The sequence below is a fragment of the Canis lupus genome, chromosome 8 (genome assembly GCF_011100685.1).
Source record: "Canis lupus familiaris isolate Mischka breed German Shepherd chromosome 8, alternate assembly UU_Cfam_GSD_1.0, whole genome shotgun sequence".
In the NCBI taxonomy this organism is placed as follows: domain Eukaryota; kingdom Metazoa; phylum Chordata; class Mammalia; order Carnivora; family Canidae; genus Canis; species Canis lupus.
The window spans coordinates 40,856,086-40,881,588 of record NC_049229.1 but is presented as its reverse complement, the minus strand read 5'-3'; the positions used below and the strand labels follow the sequence as shown (position 1 = coordinate 40,881,588).

Below are 25,503 nucleotides of genomic sequence, written 5' to 3'. Positions count from 1 at the left end.
CTCTACACAATTAAGTTACATAGTGTTTAGTATACAATTTTTTTAAATGAATGTCTATTAATATAATCACTCTACTTTTCATCAATATTTATGGTGTAATTTTACCTTTCTTAACACCATATGTGAGGAGACAAGAAAATATAACCTGTAATCATGACAAAAGAAGAAAATAAAAGCAGTCAGAGATGATGCAGATAGTGGTAAACAAAGACTTTAAAAAGCAGTTATTAATATGTTCATGAAAAAGAAAAAATCCTGGAGACCAGGGATCAAGTCCCACATCAGGCTCCCTGCATGAAGCCTGCTTCTCCCTCCGCCTGTGTCTTTGCCTCTGTGTGTGTGTGTATGTGTGTGTGTCTCATGAATAAATAAATAAAGTCTCTTAAAAAAAAAAAAAAGGAAAGAAAGAAATGGACAAAAAATATGTAAGTATGGACATAGTCAAGAAAAATGGAAATTTATTAAAAAAGAATCACACTGGGGGCTCCTGGAAGGCTCAGTTGGTTAAATGTCTGCCTTTGGCTAAGGTAATGAGTCTGAGGTCTTGGGACCGAGCCTGACATCAGGCTCCTTTGCTCGACAAGGAGTCTGCTTCTCCCTCTCTTTCTGCCCCTCCTCACTCCCACTTCTGCACTTGCATGCTCTCTCTCTCTCAAATAAATAAAATCTTGAGATGCATGGGTGGCTCAGTGGTTGAGTGTCTGCCTTTGGCTTAGGGCATGGTCCCAGGGTCCAGGGATCAAGTCCCGCATTGGGCTCCCTGCGGGGAGCCTGCTTTTCTCTCTGTGTCTCGCCTCTCTCTCTGTGGCTCTCATGAATAAATAAATAAAATCTTTAAATAAATAAATAAAATCTTTAAAAAAAAAGAATCACACAAGGACACTTGGGTGGCTCAGCTCGTTAAGCATCCAACTCTTTTTTTTTTTTTTAAGATTTTATTTATTTGAGAGAGAGAAAAAGAGAGCACAATTAGTAGGGAAGAGCAGAGAGACAGAAGCAAATTTCCTGCTGAACACCAGTCCAAAGTGGGACTCAATCCCAGAAACCTGGGATCATGACTTGAGCTAAAGGCAAACACTTAAATGACTGAGCCACCCAGGCACCCCTAAGGATCCAACACTTCAGCTCAGCTCAGGCCTTGATCTCAGGGTCATGGGTTCAAGGCACATGTCAGGCTCCACGCTGGGCATGGAACCTACTTTAGAAAAGGGCAGGGGGGATCAAGCCCTGTATCAGGCTCCACACTAAGAGAGAGTCTGCTTGTCCCTCTTCCTCCTCCTCTGCCTTCCCCTTGCTTGTGTTCTAATAAATAAATAAAATCTTTAAAAAAAAAAAAAAAGTCAATACAGATAGGTGACTCACAAAAGAGAAGAGAGAATAAGCACAAGAGACATTTGATATCTAATGAAGACAAAACATCTAATGAGACTGAGGAGACAGGAGAGAGATTAAGGTGGAAACAATAAATATTTCTTTAAAATTTTTCCTGAAAAAAAAAAAATAATAAAATAAAATAAAATAAAATTTTTCCTGAATTAGTGAAAAACATCAACCTAGTAAACTCAAAATGATATATAAAAGCAAACAAAATCATGCTTACACATCACACAAACTGTTATAAACTATAAACAAAAACAAAATCTTAAAACCAGTCAAGATATGCATATTACTTTTAAAGGAGCAAAAGACTGATGGCTAACTTAACAGAAATTACAGTAGCCAGAAAAGAAATATTTGTTGGGTTAAAAGAATAAAGATCCCAATCTAAAATTCTGTATGAGGAAAAATTTTCTTCAAAAAGAAGTCAAAATAGAGACAGTCACAGACAAAAGCTAAGAAACTATGCCCTTAGCAGATCAGCACTACTCAAAATATTAAAGGAATTTCCTCAAGCAAAAGGAAAATTATCCTAGATGGTAACAAAGAATTGCAAAAAAGAATGAAGGGCATTAGAAAGTGCTAAAAATAATGTCTATGCAGTTTATAACACATGTTGAAGTAAAATATATGAAAAACTAGCACTTAGAGTAGAGGGAGTAAATGAAATTAAACCATGTTAAGTTTTCTGTTGTTTGATAAGTGGTAAAAGTATTAAGATAAAACTAATTATCTATTAAAATAATACTAATTACTTAGTATTCAGTAATTATAATTACTTTTAATAAATCAAAAGTACTTATTAAAATCTCTATGATAACTAAAAAGGTATAAAGAAGATTTAACCAAGAAGTTAATTTGTAAAAATGAAATTTAGAAAGTTGACAAATCAAAAAATAGGAAAGGAAGAATTAAAAAAAAAAAAGAACATTTGAGATAGACAGAAAAGAACTAAAGAAATGACAGATTCCTCCTCAACCATATTAGTAATTACATTAAATGTAAACAATAAACACTCCAGGTACAACACAAAGATTATCAAACTGGATCAAACATGACCCAATAATAAGCTATTTCCAAAAGACATACCTCAAATATGAGAATACAGATAGGTTGAAATAAAATGAAGGAAAAAAATTAACCCCAGAAATACTGATGAAAAGAAAGAATGAATTATTATATTCAAGTTCAAAGTAGACTGCAAGGCAGGAAATATTACTAGAGATAAAGAAGGACATTTCATAACAACATAATGGTTTAACATCAATTGTAACAATCGTAAAGTTTTATATAACTAAATGATTCTAAAATACATAAAGGAAAAGTTAAAAGAATTGAAAAGAAAAAGGTACAAATCTACAGCCATAGTTGGTAATTTTGGGATTCCCTTCTGTCATAACTGATAAAAACAAGAAAAAAAAGTCATTAGAAGATTTGGACATGATTAACCAATTTGATCTTGATGACATATAACACTGATACCAACAAACTGCAGATAAACATTCTTTTCTACTACACATGAGATAGACCAATTTAACACAAACTTCTTCAGAGGATTAATAAGAGAGACAAAGAACACTTGCCAATTGTTTTTAATGATGTCAGTAAACCTTGATACCAAAGCTGTACAAAAATGTTACAAGAAAGGGAAATTATAGGCTCATATTTCTCATCTTTAGATGTAAAATCCTAAACAAAATATTAACAAATTGAGTCCAATGATACATTACATCATCACTAAGTTGCATTTATCCTAGGAGTGAAAGGATCATATAACAATGAAATTAATCAGTGTAATTCATCATATTACATAACTAAAAACACAAACCAGATTATCTCAATAAAAGAAAATCATCTGATAAAATTTAATAGCCATTAACTGATTCAGAAAACAAGAAACAGATGGAAACTTCTTTAATCCGATAAAGGTAGTTATAAAAACCTACAGCTAACATAATAATTGATGGTAAAATACTGAACATTTTCTTCCCTAAGTTCACAAATAAGACTACCACTATTTCTACTAACATTGTACTGGAAGTCTTGGCCACTGCTCTAAAGAAAAACAAAGAAAAAAGTATAAAGACTAGAAAGGAATAAATAATATTATCATTCATTCCAGATGATATGGCTGCACACACAGGAAATACAAAAAAAATCTACAAACCATGAAATATTAAAAATAAACTAATTTAACAAGGTTGCTGTTTATAGACCAAAATACAAAAATCAGTGATATTTCTATGTATTAATATGAAACAACAGGAAAATGAAATACAAATAAGCAGTACCATTTAAAACAGTACGTTTAAAACATCAGGGATCCCTGGGTGGCGCAGCGGTTTAGCGCCTGCCTTTGGCCCAGGGCGTGATCCTGGAGATCCGGGATCGAATCCCACGTCAGGCTCCCGGTGCATGGAGCCTGCTTCTCCCTCTGCCTATGTCTCTGCCTCTCTCTCTCTCTCACTGTGTGTCTATCATAAATAAATAAAAATTAAAAAAAAAAAAAAAAAAAAAGAAATTTTAAAACAGTACGTTTAAAACATCAAACATCGGGGATCCCTGGGTGGCGTAGCGGTTTGGCGCCTGCCTTTGGCCCAGGGCCCGATCCTGGAGACCCGGGATCGAATCCCACATCGGGCCCCCTGTGCATGGAGCCTGCTTCTCCCTCTGCCTATGTCTCTGCCTCTCTCTATTTCTCTCTCTGTGACTATCATAAATAAATAAAAATTAAAAAATAAATAAATAAATAAAAAATAAAACATCAAACATCTAACCATAAACCAAAGATGTATAAGACATCTACACTGGATATCATAAAACACTACGAAAGAACTTAAAGATCAAGTAAATAGATAGATATCCATGCTTATAGAATGGAAGACTTTATATCATTAAGATATCAATTCTTTCCAAATTGATATACAGCTTCAATGCAATCTCCATCATAATACCAACAGATTTTTGTATTGTAATCTGATTCCAAATGCATATGACAATACAAACAATGAAGTATAGCTCCCCTCCAAAAACAAACAAAAACATTTAAGAAGAAAAAATTCAAAAACCTGTTTTGCCAGATATCAAGACTCAGTTTAAATCTGTTGGAACTAAGACAGGGTAATATTCGTGTGAGGATAGACAAACAGGGCAACGCTAAAGAATATACATTCTAGAAACAGAGCCAGCTGATTTATATCAAAGGTACCATACAATCCAGTGGGATCAACTGGATACCCATATGTTTAAAAAACAAAACCTACTGATTTCTACCTTATCTGATTCATACAAATTAATCTGAAATGCACCAAAGAAGTTCAAGTAAAAGGGAAAATAAAGCTTCCAGAAGAAAATTTTGGAGAATATGTTCTGCAATATGTCCTCCAAAAGTGCAGTAGGCAAAGATTTCATATAGAGGCATACAAAAAACTCCACTAAAGGTAAAAAGGAATTCTAACAAATTAAACTTAATATTAGGAATTTTTATTTATTAAAAGACATATTAAGAGAGTATAATTACTAGTCACAGACTGGGAGTAGAGATTTGCCATACATATATCCAAAGTTCTTATATTCAAAATTATAAAAAATTCCTACAAACCTATGAGACAGCCTATTAAAGAATATATATTTAAAATAAATACATTAAAAGATGCTCAACATCATTACTTATCTGGAAAATGTAAATTAGAAACCACTACACATTGCCCAGGACGGCTAAAATTAAAAAGACTGACAACACCAAATTATGGCAAGAATGCAGAGCACTGCAACTCTCTTCCATAGCTGGGTGGGGATACAAAATGGCACAACCTTTTTGGAAAATGACAACCCAACAATTCTACACTTAGAAATGAGACAATTTACTCATCAAAAGACATATGAGAATATTCATAACAACTTTATTAACAATAGTTAAAACTAGTAATAATTCAAATGTCCACTAACAGAAGAACAGAAGAATAATGATCTGTTCATTCAATGCAATATCACATAGCAATAAAATTAACAACTGCTATACACAAAATGGATAAAACAGAGTAATAAGTGACAGAAGTCATTGTATTTATATAAATTCAAAATAGGCAAAAGTAATCCTTGAGGACAAAAATCAGAATCATGATTACTTGGGCATGGCAGGGGAAGTGGATATATTCTAGTAAAAGGCATGAAAGGAGACTCTAGAATGCTGGAAATGCTCTACATCTTAATCTGGGTGGTATTTAAAAGGGTCTATACAAGTGAAAAATTCATCACTATGTAATTAACATTTGTGCATTTTACTGTATGCATGTTCTATATCTCAAATTTTAAAACTGTTACTGCAGGGGATCCCTGGGTGGCTCACCAGTTTAGCGCCTGCCTTCAGCCCAGAGCGTGATCCTGGAGTCCCAGAATCAAGTCCCACATCGGGCTACCTACATGGAGCCTGCTTCTCCCTCTGCCTGTGTCTCTGCCTCTCCCTCTATGTGTCTCTCATGAATAAATAAAAAAAAAATCTTTAAAAAAATTAAAGAATAAAAAATAAAACTGTTACTGTAGGTAATTCAAATGGGTGTATACTAGGGCAAATCTTACTACAGAAGACATAGTGTACAATTTTTTTTTAATACCAAGACTAAGAGTAAAGTGCTCTGAGCTTTAGCCCCATACTCTATCATGTAACCCTAGATAAGTCATTTAACTGGGTCTTGGTTTCTTTACCTAGTAGAGTGGATTTGTACAAATAATCCTTAAATTTCTTTCTATGTATAAAAATCTGAGTCTTTGAGATAAATCGTTTAGTTAAAAAATCTATTCTTCAATTTCAAACTACCACATAGTCACCTAAAGCCTTAATGTAGCAAAACCAAGTTAGTTCTTGTAATTCTAATTGAAGAAGGCTAAAATCAGATAAATCATGCTGCTATTTAGCCTGAACTTTCTGTACCTATATTTAAGCTCATCTACTTTAGCCAAGACACTGGAGTGGCATCCCTTCAGCAGCCAAAAAGACCTAAGAGATTACCTTCCCTTGCTTTTCTTCTTCTAGGCCCAGCTCAAACACTATCTTCTTTAAAGTACCATCCTTCCTACAGCCATTCAATCTAAATTAATTGTTTCTTCCTCCATGCACCCATAATATGCTGCTTGTACTTCTATTATAGCTCATACCTCATTCTTACAGGTACTTGTGTTCATGTATGTAAGTGGATCCTTTCCAGAGGAAAAATAAACTCACTCAGCAAGCCAGATCAGCCTAGGGAATTCAGTAACAGCACAGTAAGATCACTTTCAGATTTTATTATATGTTAATAATGGCAAAGTGAAACAGTATATCCTAAATGCTGCTGTCCCCTACTCAAAGCATTAAGAGATTACTATGAATACTCAAGCTACTGAATTAATCCAAGTCCTTTTTTTTTTTTTTTAAATTTATGATAGTCATACAGAGAGAGAGAGAGAGAGAGAGAGAGAGGCAGAGACATAGGCAGAGGGAGAAGTAGGCTCCATGCACCGGGAGCCTGATGTGGGATTCGATCCCGGGTGTCCAGGATCGCGCCCTGGGCCAAAGGCAGGCGCCAAACCACTGCGCCACCCAGGGATCCCAATCCAAGTCCTTATTTCAGACTACATTCCCACAATGAAACAGCTGAAGGCAGACAGATGAAGAAAGAAGTACATTTGGGCTATAATGAAGAAATAAATTATTTATGAAATTATTTTATCTCAATAAACAGATGGTTAGGGAGGAGTAGTTTACTTTGTAAACTACTTTGGGATTATATATTCAAAATCACTTTTCTGTTAACTGACCCTACTCCTGTCCATAAGGTTGGTACTGAATAACAACCTCTATCCTCTAATCATAAATGACTGGTCCAGGACAAAGTTCTTCCTCAAAAATTTTAGAAACACAACTGTCAAAATAAACTCAGTCCTTCTCTGGGTGGCTGAAATGGGAAGATATCAATAATATAGGAACTGCTGTCGGTATGTTTTTTCTATTGAGGAAAAGGCTGATGTGTGGTAAAAGAAAACAAAACTTACAGAATAAAGCAAAGATGAGAAACAGTCCTAAGGACCTTCAAACCCTAGATCCAATATTCCTAAGGCTTCATTCTGTATTTAGATTTTGTGAGATAGTTACCCTATTATTCTTACAATAAATTTCCCCTTTACTAAAGCTAGTTCAATTTGAATCGTCACTTGCAACCAAAACAATTCTGTGATAGACTGTTACTTTGATGACCTCCAACTAACCATGCTTCCTAGTATTCCTAAGTCTCTTTCCAAGATGATTCTGGGCTAGGCCTGTGACTATCTTGACCAATAAAATGATGGTGAAAATAAAAGCTAAGCCAGTTTCAGGCCTATCCCTATTTGGCCTGGCAGCTTCTGCTTCATCCCTCTCATAATACTTGCTCGTGGAATACTTCTTGGAACCCAGCCATCACACCATGAAGCTAATGAATCAGCCATGTGGATAAATCCACATGTAGGAGAACCAAGGCCCTGGAGAACAGTCCTATTTAAACCTACAGATGACTGCAGTTAAACAAGAACCCCAACTAATGCCACCTATAGCAGAACCACTGAGTTAATTCGTAAAAATGTGAGAGACATTAAGCCGTAGTTTTAAGCCACTAAGTTTTGTGGTGGTTTATAAATGCAAACTTTAACTTATATAAAAATTCAATTCACATACCAGTAACTTAGCCTATGTTAGTAAAGTGTAATTCTATGTGTTGGAGCATGGATTGTCAAACTATGCCAATTGGCCTAAGGGCTAACACTGGTCCACAATCCATTTTTATAAATATAGTTTTATTGGAATACAGTCTTGCTCATGCACTTATGTATTGTCTATGACTGCTTTCATGCTACAAGGGCAGACCTGAATAGCTGCGACAAAAATCATATAGCCCACAAAGCCCAAAATATTTACTATCTAGCCCTTTACAGAAAAAGTTTGGTAAACCTAGCATACAGTACTTGGCAAGTGTTTTTAATATATAAATGACTTAAAGTGTAAACCTATTTTACAACGAACTCCTCAAACTCAAAGGATGTATGACACTATAGTCATTTTAGTCTCACATCATGCAAAGCAAATCTCATACATGCTGAATATTTGTGTCCTCCCAAAATTCATTATGTTAAAACCTATTCCCCCAGTGGGATACGGTCTGGAGGTGTGGCCTTTGGGAAGTGATTAGGTCATGAGGATGGAATTAGTACCCTTAAAAAAGACCCAGAGACTTCCCCCCTCCCACTTCTGCCACATATGAAGACAGAAGATAGCGGTCTATCAACCAGGAAGGGGACCCTCACTGGACACCAGATCTGCTGGTAGCTTGAACTTGGACTGGCCTGCCTCCAGGACCACAAAAAAATAAATCTCGTTGCTTATAGGCTGCCCAGTCTATGGTACTTTGTTCTAACAACCCAAACGAACTAAGACAATACTGAACTGGGCTGTATTGTCTATTAACAAGTAAGGCTATCAGAATAATATATTAATCATAGTAAGGAAAATAACAGTAATAAAATCAGAGCCTTAATTATTATATGCTTATAAGTGTTCCTACTATAGAAGTATGGGGTGGGGGGGGGGGCTTCATTTCAAGTTTCTTATATGTTAGATATGTAATCCACTTCTGAATTGCATTAAGAATCAGAAAGGAATGAATGTTTCCTTATGATGCATAGCTGACAGTTTTCTTTTTACCCAACAATATTTCACAGACTCATCTGCAGAAGAAGCCAAATCTAATATTAACCTAAGTCAATGATTCTCAAACTTTCCTGCCAAAAATTATCTTTGGCAATGCTCTAAATCCTATAGATTATCTTTTGGCATCTGATATTTCATAAGGTACTTCTACCTCTTTATATATAATATTCCTTTACCTTACACCCCAACTCATTGTTCCTTCAATCCAAGCATAATAAAGCCTAAGCCTTGGCTCTACCAATTAAAACTCTCCCTTCTACAAATCAACAATTATCCATGTAGTTTTATTTTGCTATTGCTTTACCACCCTGTATTAATGCACCATTTGTATAATATTTAAAATTTCTCCACTTTCTTTACTACAGAACTCTATAACACCACTACACAGATGCACATAGAGGCAGTTTTCTCCACAATTTTTTTTTTTTAAGATGTTATTTATTCATTCATGAGAGACACAGAGAGAGAGGCAGAGACACAGGCAGCGGGAGAAGCAGGCTCCATGCAGGGAGCCTGATGTGGGACTCCATCCCGGGTCTCCAGGATCACACCCTGGGCTGAAGGCGGCGCTGAAATGCTGAGCTGCCCCTCCACAGATCTTAACAAGCCTTAGAGAATATCAGAAACGGTTTCCCATATATACTTTACTTTCAACCTATACCTCAAAAATCTCAAATTTTTGTCATCAGTTACTATATTACAAATATCATCTTCTGACTCTAACAGCACAAAATTTAAGCTGGAAAATAAGAATTTAGATCAAGGAGAACCTCTGTACAATACTAATCTTAAGAGGGATCCCTGGGTGACTCAGCGGTTTAGCGCCTGCCTTCGGCCCAGGGCATGATCCTGGAGACCCAGGATAGAGCCCTACAGCGGGCTCCCTACATGGAGCCTGCTTCTCCCTCTGCCTGTGTCTCTGCCTCTCTCTCTTTCTGTGTCTTGCATGAATAAATAAATAAAATCTTTAAAAAAACAAAACAAAACAATACTAATCTTAAAAAAAGCTCAGAAAAGAAAAGAACAGAAAAACAGCATGAAGACAAACCATGACTAGATCAGATATCCAAAAGCTGTATTGGTGGGGTGGCTTGCTAGCTGGCTCAATCAGTAGAGCATGTGACTCTTAAACTCGGGATCATGAGTTCAAGCCCTATGTCACATGTAGAGCTTACTTTAAAAAAAAATTAACAAAATAAAAGCTGTACTAGCTGATTTCTGTTACCATGTGTATAAAGGTAATTATTTTCTAATTTATTACAGTACACAACAACATTTAACAAGTACTTATTATATGGGCACATTCATTATACATTTACAGTTATCTCATTTATCACAACAAACCTCTAAGGCAGGCATTGGTATTATTCCCCATTTTACAGATTAAAAAACTATAGCTTAGAGAAGTTAAGTAACTCTAAAAACTTAACTTCATTTAACTTAGGTATAAATCCAGGTAGTCTAAGACAGAGCCCACCCATTCCAAGTATCTGTGTAAACCTAAAACAATATTGCTCATTAAAGGTATGTGTCTGGGGGCACCTAAGTAGCTCAGGTGGCTAATAGTCTGACTCTAGATTTTGGCTCAGGTCACGATTTCAGGATTGTGAGATGGAGCCCAACAATGGCCTCTGTGGTGAGTTGACCTGAGATTCTTTCCTTCTCTGCCTTTCCTCCCCTCCTGCCCATCATCACACAACAGTGCTCTAAAATAAAAATAAATAATTTTTTTTAAAGTATACACCTTATTTTTACAATAGCTTTATTTTAAATATTTGTAAGCAAAATATTCACCACGTTTGGGGGAGTACTATAATCTTTGCTTTCCAGATGTCTGATATATCCCTATTAATTATAAAAGAAAAATATAAGCCTTCACTACCTCTAAATCACTAGTATTCTTCTAAGCTTGATTCTGTAAACCAGTTATTACACTTACATGCATGTAATTTTTATTCTAAATTTTAAGCATTTTGCAATTTGAATTCTGTAGCACATACTATTTTTTTTAATGATTTTATTTATTTATCCATGAGAGACACAGAGAGAGAGAGTCAGAGACCTAGGCAGAGGGAGAAGCAGGCTTCATGAAAGGAGCCAGATGCAAGACTCGATCCCAGAACTCCAGGATCATGCCCTGAGCTGAAGGCAGACGCTCAACCGCTGAGCCACCCAGGCATCCCTGTAGCACATACTATTGAAGGAAATAAAATTGCACATATTATGCAGTGGAACTAACAAACATTTATTTCCATTTTTACTTGGTATGAATGTCAGTGTCTTTTTCTAGTAATTTTTCCCATTTGAAGTAAAAAAGGCAATTTAGATCAATAACTGTGCTGTCAGGGATCCCTGGGTGGCGCAGCGGCTTGGCGCCTGCCTTTGGCCCAGGGCGCGATCCTGGAGACCCGGAATCAAATCCCACGTCGGGCTCCCTGCATGGAGCCTGCTTCTCCCTCTGCCTGTGTCTCTGCCTCTCTGTCTCTCTCTGTGTGACTATCATGAATAAATAAATAAAATCTTAAAAAAAAAAAATAACTGTGCTGTCAGTAACAGATTGTAGATAATATGAATACAAGCCATAAGAGAATGGTAAACATGAAGTATGTTCTGAGTTTGAAATTAGTAAGATTTTAGAGCTGAAGGAGATTTTAAAGCATCTCTTTGACTTTACATTTCACAGATAACAATACCAAACTCCCACTGGAAAAGTCCCAAGCAGAACTTGATCCATGTAGTAATAACAGAACCAAGACTGGACTGTCTAGTTTTTGCCATCATAGATTTTCTGAATAAGATAATATATTCAGGGGATCCCTGGGTGCTCAGCAGTTCAGCACCTGCCTTTGGCCCAGGGTGTGATCCTGGAGTCCCGGGATGGAGTTCTGCATAAAGCTCCCAGCATGGAGCTTGCTTCTCCCTCTGCCTGTGTCTCTGCCTCTCTCTCTCTCTCTCTCTCTCTTTCTCTATCATGAATAAATAAATAAAATCTTTAAAAAAATAATATATTCATCCAATATTTTAATGATGGGGGAAAATATGTCTGTATGTGCACATCCAAAATAAAAGAATTATTTTTCACAATAGAGATTATTATAGGTAACCACTACGTCTACGGCAAAAAGCTAAAAGAATAAATAGAAGGGTCTCACACAGACTTCCAGAAAATCAATTGGAGGGGAAAAAACACAATTTCCCAAAGAAGTAAATCTGGTGTGCCTTGAAAAAGTGTTTCTCAAAGAGTTTTAGAAATATTAGACTAACTAAAGTTTGACAGGATCCACAATTGTAATATTACTCACATCTGCTAATATGCTTTAATAAACTACGAATCTCCAAAAGAAGGGATATGTTATTTAGCACTTTCCAAATTTATTTGAAAATAAAAATCTCTTCATACCATACCTATTTTAACATCTCCCAGAAAAGTGTTGCTAGAACAAAATTTAGAAAACAGTGCGATTGTTTGTAGAAAAAAAGACTAAAGATCCATAACTGATCATAAGTTTAAAATAAAGCGACATAAAACAGCTGTTGCAAAAACTAGTAAAATCTAACTCTCTATTACATGTATACTACTGTTCTAAAATCTCCTTAGATAAGCATTCATATACACAGCATGAAAAAGTCAAAGTTAGTCATTGTTAATTAACATGTCAATTAGTCACTGTGTATATTAGGGAGGCCTGAATTTAATCCACCAATTCTTTTTTTTTAACTCACTAATTCTTACACCTTAACTTGTTCCAGTTCGAAATCATAACTATCTGCCAGAGAACCATTTTCATGGAGGAAGCAGGAGAATGAGGAAAAGGGGCAGATATAATAAATTATATTCTTAGGGAAAAAAAGAAAGCAAAAAGTCATCAAGACTAGAGGGAACTTCTAGCAAAAGAACTGTCTGCCCAAGTACATTTTTCCCTTTCTAGTAGCAGAAACTCCACTACTTTTAGAGGCTCACCTTTCCCTTTTCTATGTGATTCTGGTGAGGCTGCCTAATCAGAGTCCCACTCCCAAGATAGACATGTGATACGGACATGGCTCATCACAGTCCTCCCTCTCCTAGTCATAATGATTGACTCAAAGATGGACATGTGAGCCAAGCCAGGAAATGGAGCATCTACATGAAGGAAATCAGCTTGCACCATGCTCAGAAAAACAAAGCATATTTTGAAGTGGAGAATAAAGAAATGATTACCCCAGGGGTGCCTGGGGTAAGTGCCTGAGGCTTAGGTCTCGATCCCAGGGTTCTGTGATCAAGCCCCACATGGGCCTCCCTATTCAGCATGAGCCTGCTTCTCCCTCTCTCTCCTCCCCTCACCCCTATGCGCTCTCTCTAATAAATAAATAAATATTTTTTTAAAAAATGCATGATCACATTAACTCCCTGATCCTACTGCCTGAGACTCTATAGTCAATTCTTCCTCTATACTCTGTGACAATGTAAATTAATAACTTCCCATTTTAACTTAAGCTAATTTTGAGCTCAGTATCTGTCATCTGTAATAAAAAGGTCCTAATCCATACATGTAATTCAATAAAGAGATCTCAAAAGAACTTGTAAAGATTAAAAAGCAAAAAAAAAGTGGGGGGGGGGAGAATACTAATTACAATTAGTACATCCTTTTTGGAAGGCAGGTTTGTAATTTCTATCAAAATTTTAAAATTCATATATCTACCTAAAAATTATAATAATTAATCTCACATTTTAAAAAATTCACAAATATGCTATGATGAATGTATAAGGTTACTGTCTATAACATCTGTCACAGTGAAAAATTAGAAATTTTGAGGATTGATGATTAAATACTGCATAACCTTTGATGCAATATGAGAGACCCATTAAAAAGAAAAATGTGTATCTATATGAACTTATCTTTACATGCCAAGGAGTATAACATAATGGTTAAAACCTTACACTCTAGGAAGAGACTACATGGGTTCAATTTGCAGCTTGGCCTTTAAACTTTGCTTCTTACCATAGTAATTTGAGCAAATTACTTAATCTCTCTCTGCTACAATTTCTTCAACTGTAATAGTGATATTATTATGAGGATTAAATGAATTAATAGGCTCTATTAACAGGCTCAGAAAAGTATTTCATTTTTGGTAAGCTCTCAACAAAATTAACTATTATTATTTTCACTAAGATGAAAAGATGTCCAAGACGTGCTGAAAAGGGAGGGAGGTGCAAAATACTAGGTATAAGCAAAGATCACAAATTCAAATGACTACAGAGCTAGACAAAGAATATAAATATGTTAAATGGGAGTTGTGAGAAACTGGAGAATAAATGCCATTTCCAGGGGACAACCACTCTAGCCAACTATTGTCATGTCATATGAGAAAGAGCTTATTGTTGCTGAATTTTAAAAAATTCAGCAACAATTTTAAACAATTTTAAACAATTTTAAAAAGCTAAAAATTATGGTTAAATATGAAATATACCTTTTTTTAAATGCTGAATTTTAAAAAGCTAAAATTATGGTTAAATATGAAATATACCTTTTTTTAAATGTTAGAAACCTACTTTGTAAAGATTTATTATTTATTTGAGTGAGAGAGAGAGCTCGCATGCACATGAGTGGAGGAGGAACAGAGGGAAAGAATCTAAGCAGACTCCTTGCTGAGCATGAAGCCTGATGTGGGGCTCCATCTCACAACCCCTGAGATTATGACCAGAGCCCAAACCAAGAGTGGGATATTCAAATGACTGAGCCACCCAGAAAGACGCAAAGACACTTTCTTGTAAAAACACAGCAGGAGCCTAATGAAGCATATGTACTGGGTCAGTTATGGCCATTGGTCTGCCAATTTGCAAACTGTGATGTAATAAATATATGCTTGTATATGAGAATAAACACAAAAATAAAAATAAAAAAAAAACAAAAATAAAAATCTTAAAAATGATTAACACTAGAGAGAGAATAATAGGGCTTAATTTCACACTTCACTTTTCTGTAGTTTTACATATCTTACAACACAAATATACTCTGTAAATTTTTTAAACTCATTAAAAATATGGTAGGAATTTAGAAGCTGTCCCACTTCCAACTAAATTCAAATGTAACTACTATTGTGGGGATATTTTAATTTTATCAAAGCATAATTTTTAAAATTTGCATTAGAATCAAAATTCACAGGAAACCTCGGTGGTTCAGCGGTTGAGTTGTCTGTCTTTGGCTCAGGGCCTGATCCTGGATTCCTGGGATCGAGTCTCACATTGGGCTCCTTGCATGGAGCCTGCTTCTCCTCCCTCTTCCTGTGTCTCTGCCTTTCTGTGTCTCTCATGAATAAATAAAATCCATTTAAAAAAAGAATCAAAATTCACTATTGGCTCCTCTAAGTGGAGGCAGATTAGGTGATCACATTTTTAAAATGTTTCATCTTTTTTTTTTTAAGATTTTATTTATTTATTCATGAGAGACACACACACACACAGAGAGAGAGAGAGAGGCAGAGACATAGGCAGAGGGAAAAGCAGGCTCCATGCAGGGAGCCTGACGCGGGACTCGATCCCAGAGTATCCAGGATCACACCCTAGGATGAAGGTGGCGCTAAACCGCTGAGCCATCCGGGCTACCCATGTTTCATCCTTTTTGTCTGAAAATAGTATGTATCCTATTCAATTTCTTGTGTCTAAGATATCTAAAAGTTCTTAACCTGAATTAGACTTTAAAGATCATTAATTCCAATTTTACTTTTTTCTTACTGTTTATTTAAAAAAAAAAGAAGAACTTAACAATACATTTCTATTTAGAATTCAAAGGTCTCCTCCTTTCACAAGTTTCTACATTTCTATTAGCATTTTCAGCATCAGGCAGACACGATTAGCCATGATCCTAAAATCTCAAAGTACAAAGAAACAAGTAAATTTATTTTGGTCTTATAGTAATAACCATTCATCCTCTGATACCCTTAGCCCCAAAGTGAAAACAATTATTCTTTAGACCTGCAAGTCTAACTGGATATCCTATCATATATAATTCTTAGTAAGGCTGTGTTTCCCAAGGGTATAGTAGATTAGAAACTAGAAGGTGAAGGGCAATTTATAAAGGTTGTAAGGATTAAATAACATGTGCCAAATGCCTAGCACAAATAGAACATATTTAGGCTATGTATATAGGCCTAATAAATGTTAGCTATATTTATTTAAAACCTGATGGAACAAAAAGTAATTAAATTACGTTCAACCACTTCTATCTTAGAAAGCAGGAGTATATAATGGTTTAAAAATTTGAGTCAAAAACGGCTTACCATGAAAACAATTTTGGCATTTATACGTGTCATTTACATCAAAGATAAAATATAGAAGCACTTTTGCAACATAAATGAAGCATGAACTTGTCAATATCCAACTTGACTAAACGGCATCCTCCTGTTAATGCTAAAATATAAGCTCCAACAAGACAAGAACTGTATCTGTCTTATTCACTACTGAATCCCTCACTTTAGCACTGAGCCTGGCACACAGGTGTTGAATACTGAATACATTACATTATTTCCTTTGTTCTTCACATTAACCCTATTCAAAGCTAAGGAAACTGAAGTAAAATGTAATTAACAGTCTTGAAAGTGGTAGGGGGCACCTGAGTGGCTCAGTCGGTTAAGCGTCCAACTCTTGATCTCAGCTCAGGTCTTGATCTCACAGTCATGAGTTCAAGCCCTTGGATGGGCACTACACTGGAAGTGGAGCCTACTTTAAAAAGAAGAAGGGAGGGAGGAAAGGGCAGAAGAGGTAGAACTTTTGACTCCTATTTTATGCTATTTTGCTATTTTGACTATCAGAACTGACCTTCAAAATAACATTTTCAGAATTTCTTCAATCTACAAGCTTTTCCTTTTTTAAGATGACATTTTTTAATTACTCTAAAATAATCCTCATACAGACTTGCCCATCAACTAAGAAGCAATATATCAAATCTGATAGTATAAGAATGTATCAAATACACATTATTAATATCATCCTCTTACTGGTAATACATTAAAAAATACAAAACCCTAAACTGTTTTCTTAGTAACAGTGAAGTTCTCATTTACCTAAATGTTTCTGGGTATCTGCTTACTAAGCCACTAAGTGTCACATCACCCAATTTTTTATTAAACATCTATGCAATGACTTCATTAATTGGTGCTATGACAAAAGGGCACAAAAAAAGTAAAGCACACAATCATCCCTTTCAAGAACTTTGAAATCTACTTTGACTAAGATGTTTCTACATGAAGCTGTTAGCAAACTACATCAAAGCAAAATATGATGAGGAAAGGAAGTAAAGGTTATTGAATATTTACTCCAAGTTAGACATACATTGTAGGCATTTTCACATACATTATCTCAGATCTTACAACTCTGTGAAATAAGTATTGCCACCTTCATTTTGGAGAAGAAAACTGAAATTCAAAGAGATTTTAAATGACTTCCCAAAACAAAAAGCAAATCTGGGTCTAAAATCCAAGTCTGTCTGATTCCAAATAACTTTTTTTCTTTAGACTACACCTTGCAGCCTCCCACATATACATGATTATAGGGTATAGACAACATTTATAAATACTTTAGGAAAACAAAGACATCATTGTAGAGAATAGTTCCTAGGATTTTGTTGAGGAAGGGAGGCTTGAGCTGAGTCTGAAATTAAGTGTAGGACTGAAACTATTGATAACAAAAAGATTAATAATGCCACATAAATTTCTAAATAAAAAAAATCTAAATATTTTTCCTTCAGTTTATACTCACAGGTCTTAATCTCTGAAATTTTTTTTTAATATTTTAGTATTTTAACTTATTTGGAAAAGACTTTATTTATTTATTTATTTTTTAATTTTTATTTATTTATGATAGTCACACAGAGAGAGAGAGAGAGAGAGGCAGAGACACAGGCAGAGGGAGAAGCAGGTTCCATGCACCGGGAGCCCGACGTGGGATTCGATCCCGGGTCTCCAGGATCGCGCCCTGGGCCAAAGGCAGGCGCCAAACCGCTGCGCCACCCAGGGATCCCTAATCTCTGAAATTTTTATCTTTTCTTTCATTTCTTATTCTCTTGCATTTTTTCTGTATAATCTACCTCCTTCCATAATAATTCTTATTATTGAGACAAAAAATATTAACTAAGTTTGATATCCTGTATTTCTCCTTCTAACTATTCAAGGTAGAAGGATAAAAATATATTGCCAGGAGAGCTTAAGGTGATCCTAGAGAATGACTTCTGGTTAGTGGTAAGAAAAGCAAAGAGAGAATTAAGTTAATACTACAGAACTTTACTGGCCAAACTGGCATTAGAAAGCAAGTCTTCTAAGTGTTCTTCCCATGACCTAGTGCTCCCTAAATTTTTGGTGCCATAGTACTAATAACAGAGGAGATTGATGAGGCCTGCAGTTATATAATGGGTTCACTTGAAATTCCTTTGAAGTTTCTAATTTTATCTTAACAGCTCATATCAATTCTACATCCTGTTCCTAATTTACTCATACTTATCTTAACCTTAAAGTGACTTAAATTACATATTCTCAAAATTGACACTTTAAGTATTACGTTGGTTACCATAGTTTAGATTCTAAGGCTTAGAATCCATAAAGAATATCCCTTGACACAGTGTCATGGACACAATATGAGAAGCAGGAACAAACTGTGTAATATTCCTTTTTACTATATCTCATTTCCTTGCTCTTTATTTTTCAAATTAGGAAATTTTTTAAAAGCATAGTACGTTTCATTCCATTCTTTCAAAATGCATACTTACTGGCAAAACTATAATTCTTGGGGTGGAGCTATTTATTTTAATTACAAAACTTTCAAGAAATTTTACTTAATTAAAATTAATTAGTTAAATACAAATTAACTTATGAATTCATTAAACAACTTCTACATGAAGACACTTCATTAGACTTTGGCTTTTGGAGTCAGTGCTCAAAAATTAAGTAAGTTTCCATGCTATCCATATTAGCTACAGTCCCAATTACTTTTGAGCAGGTTAAATAATCTTTTCTTCTTCTTTGTTATTTATCTTTTCTGCCTAGATGTGAAGGAAAAAAAATCCCTTATGGTTTTATTACTTTCTTTTTTAAGGTCTCTTTTTTTTTTTTTTTTTTAAGAGCTCAAATTCCAAATATGTTTCCTCGTTCTTCAATCCTATTTACAGAAATGAAGTACAGGTTCTATCTATTTTATTTACTGTTTCAAAAAGCACCCTATTCACCTTAAATAGTAATCTATCACCAGTAATAAAAATAGACTCATTCTTATTTCTCCTCAGTAACAAACTGCTGATTCTCCACCGTATATAACTCAGTTAATGTCAAATTGTCATATGTGGTTTTAATATAGTTAAAACTCTTAATATGTAACAACATAGGTACTAATAGTTGGTAAAGTCTTTAGCCAGTGATGAAAGTAGTATATGCATTAGAAATTAACTTATGGGCGCCTGGGTGGCTCTGTCAGTTAAACATCTCCTTCGGCTCAGATCATGAACCCAGGGTTCTGAGATCAAACCGGCCTCTGGTTCCCTGCTCCACAAGGAGTTTGCTTCTCCCTCTCCCTTTAACCCTCCCCCCTGCTCATGGGCTCTCTCTCAAATAAATAAATGAAATCTTATTAAAAAATAATAAATTAACTTAATGATTTCCTACTTTAGCTAAACACTTAATTCTCTAATACATTGTTTCCAACCAAAAAATCATGAAGGAGGGCAGCCCCGGTGGCGCAGCGGTTTAGCGCTGCCTGCAGCCCAGGGTGTGATCCTGGAGACCCTGGATCAAGTCCCACGTCGGGCTCTCTGCATGGAGCCTGCTTCTCCCTCTGCCTGTGTCTCTGCCTCTCTCTCTTTGTCTCTCTATGAATAAATAAATAAAATCTTTATAAAAAAAAATCATGAAGGATGACCTAGTTTAAGAAACAGGATTCTTTCTAACAATAATCATACAGATCAATATTGGTACACACAATTCCTTTTGGTAAGATTCAGGTTTGGTTTGCAATACTAATTTGCCTACTTAATGACAACATCTATTCTCAAAACAAAGATATATAAATATATATATTTATCAATAGGCTTTTGAGAAAATAATATGAAAACTTATAATGTAAGAGGATAAACTTGAGGAATCAAAGTTAAGTCTAGAACAGTTCAAGCATTTGATTATAATCTCCTTGGCTTAAAATTTGTTTTTTAATATTTTGAATGACTTTATTTATGAATGCTTAAAATACTCCCTATATGTGCCTAATATTTTTAGTGTTCTATTTTACAATTAGTCTTTGATCTCTCTTACTCTCTTATCTAGTCTTATATTTGTTCTAATATCTTTCACTGATTACAGATCTACAGCTTAGTGCAATAAAAACGTATACTACTAGAGCAAAAAAGTGATTTTAAAATTCTCTTTCCTGGGCAGCCCCGGTGGGGTGTGATCCTGGAGACCCGGGATCGAGTCCCATGTCGGGCTCCCTGCATGGACCCTGCTTCTCCCTCTGCCTATGTCTCCGCCTCTCTCTCTCTCTCTCTCTCTCTGTGTCTGTCATGAATAAATAAATAAAATCTTAAAAAATAAAATAAGTAAAATAAAATTCTCTTTCCTAAAAATGTGTCATTTTCTCATCCATACTACTTTTAGTGAAAATTTAGGTAACGGATTTTCACCGTTAGCTAAGTGCTAAATGCTTTGGTACTGAACAATATTAGCAAAGGCTAGCTAATACAACATTAAATATGGAACATCACCTATCTCATTCTATATTATATAAATATATTCATTATTTTTCGAATGTTTCTGTGGAGCTCTTACAGTTGTAGAAATAGTGTGCTGCCTTGTTAAACCGTTTTCTTTAGAAAAAGTAGAATGTAGGTGAAAAGTGACACATTAAAATATAATCATTCTGCTATGCAATCGTTAAGAATGGCTGTAAGTATAATTACTATTAATGTTACGGGGGGGGGGGGAGCGGGGAATCCTACATCTCCCCTTATCTTGTTTCTGGCTTCAAAGCAGCAAATACCTGTTTATTTGCCTTTTATTATGTGTGCATCATCACATTACCTTTAGTGCCTGTTATAAATAGCAGTAGAAGTAGAAAGCATTAGAAACACATACATTAAAAACTGGATCTTATGTCACCAAAGATCATAAACCTTCGTTTCTAACAAATCAACATAAGATAGTTACTAACAAAGGTATTATTCTTACAGATGGGCAATAACTGTCAATCTAAAATGTTTCCACAATAGCCAATTTTTTATATACATAAATGCTCCCATTTTCCTGATCAAAAATAATTTGTATAACTAAAATAACCATGTTACACTAATTATTATTATCTAATTTCCAAATCTAAAATGATTCAAGATCATCAAGCAAAAAAGAAATGCCATTGCTAAATACTGTCCTACCACTGTTTCAAAATTCTATTTGATGAGAAGTTTCAATAGACTGCATACATTTATTTGCAAAATTCATAGCTGAGATAAAGACTAAAAAAATCTAAAGGATGGAAAATTTCAAAGCATAAATATTATCTTTCAACAGATAATAAAAAATGTCAAAAAGAAAGTCAATTAAAAACTTGGAGAAATGACCATACAATGTCACCAAAATACAAACACATTGTAAAATGTGTGCATGGGTAGACAATACTTTCAAACACCTTTGTAAAATAGATAAAATATTTAAAATCAATATTTATTATAAAGCATGCAGAAGATAGTTTATAAAATAAGCCCTCTGCCTTTAAGAGAGTCACAAATTATAACTCATAAAATCAGTTTTAAGTGTGGCTTCTTAATTCAATTTTCTTTTTTTTTAATATTTTATTTATTTATTCATGAGAGACACAGAGAGAGAGAGAGAGGCAGAGACACAGGCAGATGGAGAAGCAGGCCCCATGCAGGGAGCCAGATGTGGGATTCGATCCTGGGTCTCCAGGATCACGCTCTGGGCTGAAGGCGGCGCAAACCGCGGAGCCACCGGGGCTGCCCCTTAATTCAATTTTCTTAAGTATGAAATCAGTTCAATAGAGAAAACCTTTACATAGTGAAACTGAAAAACATGAAGTTCTACAAGACACAAATACACAATATAGCTTCATTTTTGTAGGCTTTTAGTTTTTTGGTTTTGGGGGTAGGTTTCTTTTGCACAAAATCACATGGAATATCAAGACCACAAACATTAAGCTGTCTGTAAAGAAATCCTCTAATTGCAGACAAAGGGCTGGCGCTCTTTCCTCTGATTCTTCTGTTTCCAGGCTCCATCAGAAAAAAAAAAAAAAAAACTTTTCTAGTAAAGACATGTTATTTCTGACTTCAAATATCCATATTATCAGCACATCCTATTGTCTTCAATTACCACCTATCCCAAATCCATAACTTCCTTTTTGTTCCTTCAGCTACATCCTTATTCTTGACCCTAGACTTTTCCCTATAAAGTACCATACCTCATTCTCATGAGACAGCTTCTCCAGATTACCTTTAACTCCACTGCCAAAGTTATCTTCTCTCCTTGACATTTTGCCTGTGCCACCCACCTATTCCATCTAAGCTTTTCAAGGTCTTTGAGTTACACTTTTATTCTGCTCAAGAGCCTCATCCTCACAAACATTATTCATTTATAAGGGGGCCACTGACTTTCAACTTCTCTTTAAAATGCCAGTTTTTTCGCACCTTTGGTAAATGAACCAAATTCTCTCTTCAAGTAGTTAGTTATATTTGCTCCTAATCCATCCTGGAATGGAATTCTTTTTACATTTAGGCCTCAAACACACAGGTAATTTCTTTAAACAACTGTAGCACAATAATTACATACATTGTTTCTTTACTTATTTGCAAACCAATATTATCCCTATTGGTCTGTAGGGATAGAGATAAGGGCTATAGCTTTCAAAGCACTCTGTAAGTGTGTTACTTGACCCAGGTAAGATGATTCACAAAATAAAACTATTAGGGAAATAGTTCAAATGAACAAAAAGGTATACGGTGTTGTTGTTGTTGTTGTTGTTGTTGTTGTTGTTGTTTTAATTGCTGTGGTTTAACATGAAAACAGTTTTGACCTTTCATTTCCATGGACAGCTGAAATACTTTGTGGTTTCTATAAAGCTTCATTATTACTACTCTAATAACCTTCAAAACCGTCTGGAATTCGAAGTGCAAGTTGAAGGCTGATATAGGCTATACATTTTTACACTCCGCGATTAGATTCTTTGAAAATCAGCAATGTCAACTCTAAGAATTCTGATACAACTGAAATCTTCACACAAGGCAACAGTGTCAGCACCAAAAGAAGAGAACAGCGCATCATTTGATTTTTGGGGGGTTCCCTTCCCTGCAACTGGTTTAGACTAGCTTCTCCATCCCAGGGGCTTTCGATTAGGAAAATTCAATAAATCACCATTAATAACTGGAAGGAATACCAGGGCAAGGCAACCGTTTTATTTAAAAGACAGGAAGGGGTGCCAACGGTTATCTCCTCAGCAGCCAAATTAAGCTTTAGCGCTCAGTATCTACCGACTGATTTTTTTTTTCTACCTAATAAAAGCAAGTCTCATCCAATTTAGTCCCTTCCCGAGCACCGTCTCAACCTGTCAGAATTTGACAAGATGAAAAAAAAAAAAAAAAAAATCAAGGAGTGAGGGGCGGGGGACGGGGGAGACACAAGGATTCCCGTCTACATCTCTTCTTTTTCCGAAATCTCAGCAGTGTGTCTCGGATTTCCTTCATTCCCAACTAAGCCCTCAGATTCCAAATATAGTTCTTTAACCCCCACCTCGCCACTGGATTACACATAAACCTTGCCAATTACAGAGCCACGGCAGAAACCCCTACAAATTGGCTTGCTCTTCATCTCGGAAGTCATGCCCTGCAGCAACTGCCTATCGCCGAACGGAGAGATATTACCCAAATACAACGCAACGGAATCAGACATGCAGAGCACACACACGGCTCCTGCGAGGGAGGGAAACGAGACCCAGGAAAAGTGCGCTCCTCGCAAGCCTCGGGACCATCCGGAGAGGGGGCGGCGGGGGGGGGGGGGGATTACTAGAAGGGAGGGGGACACAGGAGCCCAAGTCGGGGAATCCTACTCTCTCAAGTAAAAAGCCCCAGCCGCAGGGTGCAGCCCGTCCCTCTAAGAAAACGAAGAGGTGGGCAGCGGGCCCTTTGGTCGGGGAGGCGGAATGCGGACACTTTCCGAGGTCTGAGAACAAGCGGTGTCCTACCTCTGGAGAGACCAGGAGTGTCCCATGGGTGGCTGAGGGGACGCCCCGCGGGCCAGGGGCAGCCTAAGGCAGAGCAGAGTTTCGCCTGACAGTCACCCGGGTCGTGTTCGGCCGGTGCCTCGGGCAGGCACGGCTAGAGCGGTGCGGGGCCGCCGGAGGAGGGGGAGGGGAAGGAGGGGGTGGACACGGGAATCCCCCCTCTCTGCGCTGAGCATTGGCGGAGGCAGCGCGCCGGCCAGTCAGTCAGAGCCGCGTGCTTCTGGCTGCGGGGCCGGGATCCCGCCGCCCGCACCGGCAGCAAGGAGCCCCGCAGCGCCCGCCGCACCGCACCGCGCCGGCCCCTCAGTCCCCCGGGGCCAGGGACGTGGGCTGCGAAGGCACCGGGGCCTGACGCCCCGCGGGCCGGCTCCAGCTCCCGGGGGAGCGGGGGCCGCAGGAACACCCCAACCTCCGTCAGCTCTCAGCGGTTGTAAAACGCCCGCCCCCCCCCCAGCCCCCTCCTCAGCCTTCCCTCCTCCCGAGGCCGCAGAGAAGAAGTCACCACAGGCGAGAAGCCCGGGACCAGTCGGGGACAGCGGCCGCGGCGGTCCAGGACCTCCTTCCCCGGTTACCTGTGAGGACTCCGACACGGATCTGATGGTCGTGGTTAGTGAGGATCATTCCCTCGGTCGCCATGTTTCCCAGCGCAGTCACCGCACTGACAGGAGCCGGGAGAAGCCGGAGCCCGGAGCGCGCGGGCCGGGAGCGCGCTCGCCTCGGAGAGCGCGAGAGCGAGAGCGCCCGAGGAGCTCGCGGCGAGCGGAGAAGGACGGGAGGCGGCCAGGCTGTCCGCGGCCTGCGCGGGGTAGAGGCCGGGCCGGGAGCGCGCGAGTCCCCGGCGTGGGGGGCGGAGTCAGGGCGCGCGACCCCGAGTCCAGGTCGGAGGCGGCTCGCGGCGGGTGGGGGTCACGGCGGCCGCGGGGCCGGAGCGCGCGGAGGCGTCCGAGCGAGGCGGTGGAAACGCGGCCGGCTGGCTAGCAGGGGAGTGGAGGGAGAGGCGTGCACACGCTCGGCCGGCTGCGGGGGCGGACTCGGGGGCAGGGGCGGAGCTACACCGCGAGGCGTGGAACTCGTGGAGAGTGAGGGGAGGCGTGAGAGCCCGGCTGCGGAGTACCGGGAGCGGGAAGGAGGCGGCCCAGCCTGAAAAGGCCCGGGGAGCGCTCCTGGGCGC

The 25,503-nt window shown here is 37.5% G+C and overlaps 1 protein-coding gene across 12 annotated transcripts in view; it reads right to left on the bottom strand.

Annotated features, from left to right (window-relative positions):
* Window positions 1-25,157, bottom strand: part of GPHN (gephyrin) — a 625,991-nt gene extending 600,834 nt beyond the window's left edge. For all 12 annotated transcript variants that reach the window (XM_038544964.1, XM_038544965.1, XM_038544967.1 and 9 more), the window contains exon 1: window positions 24,905-25,157. In XM_038544964.1, coding sequence (XP_038400892.1) covers window positions 24,905-24,968 — 64 coding nt within the window. In that variant the 5' untranslated portion in view covers window positions 24,969-25,157. The remainder of the gene's footprint in view (window positions 1-24,904) is intronic.
* Between the last annotated feature and the right edge of the window lie 346 nt (window positions 25,158-25,503).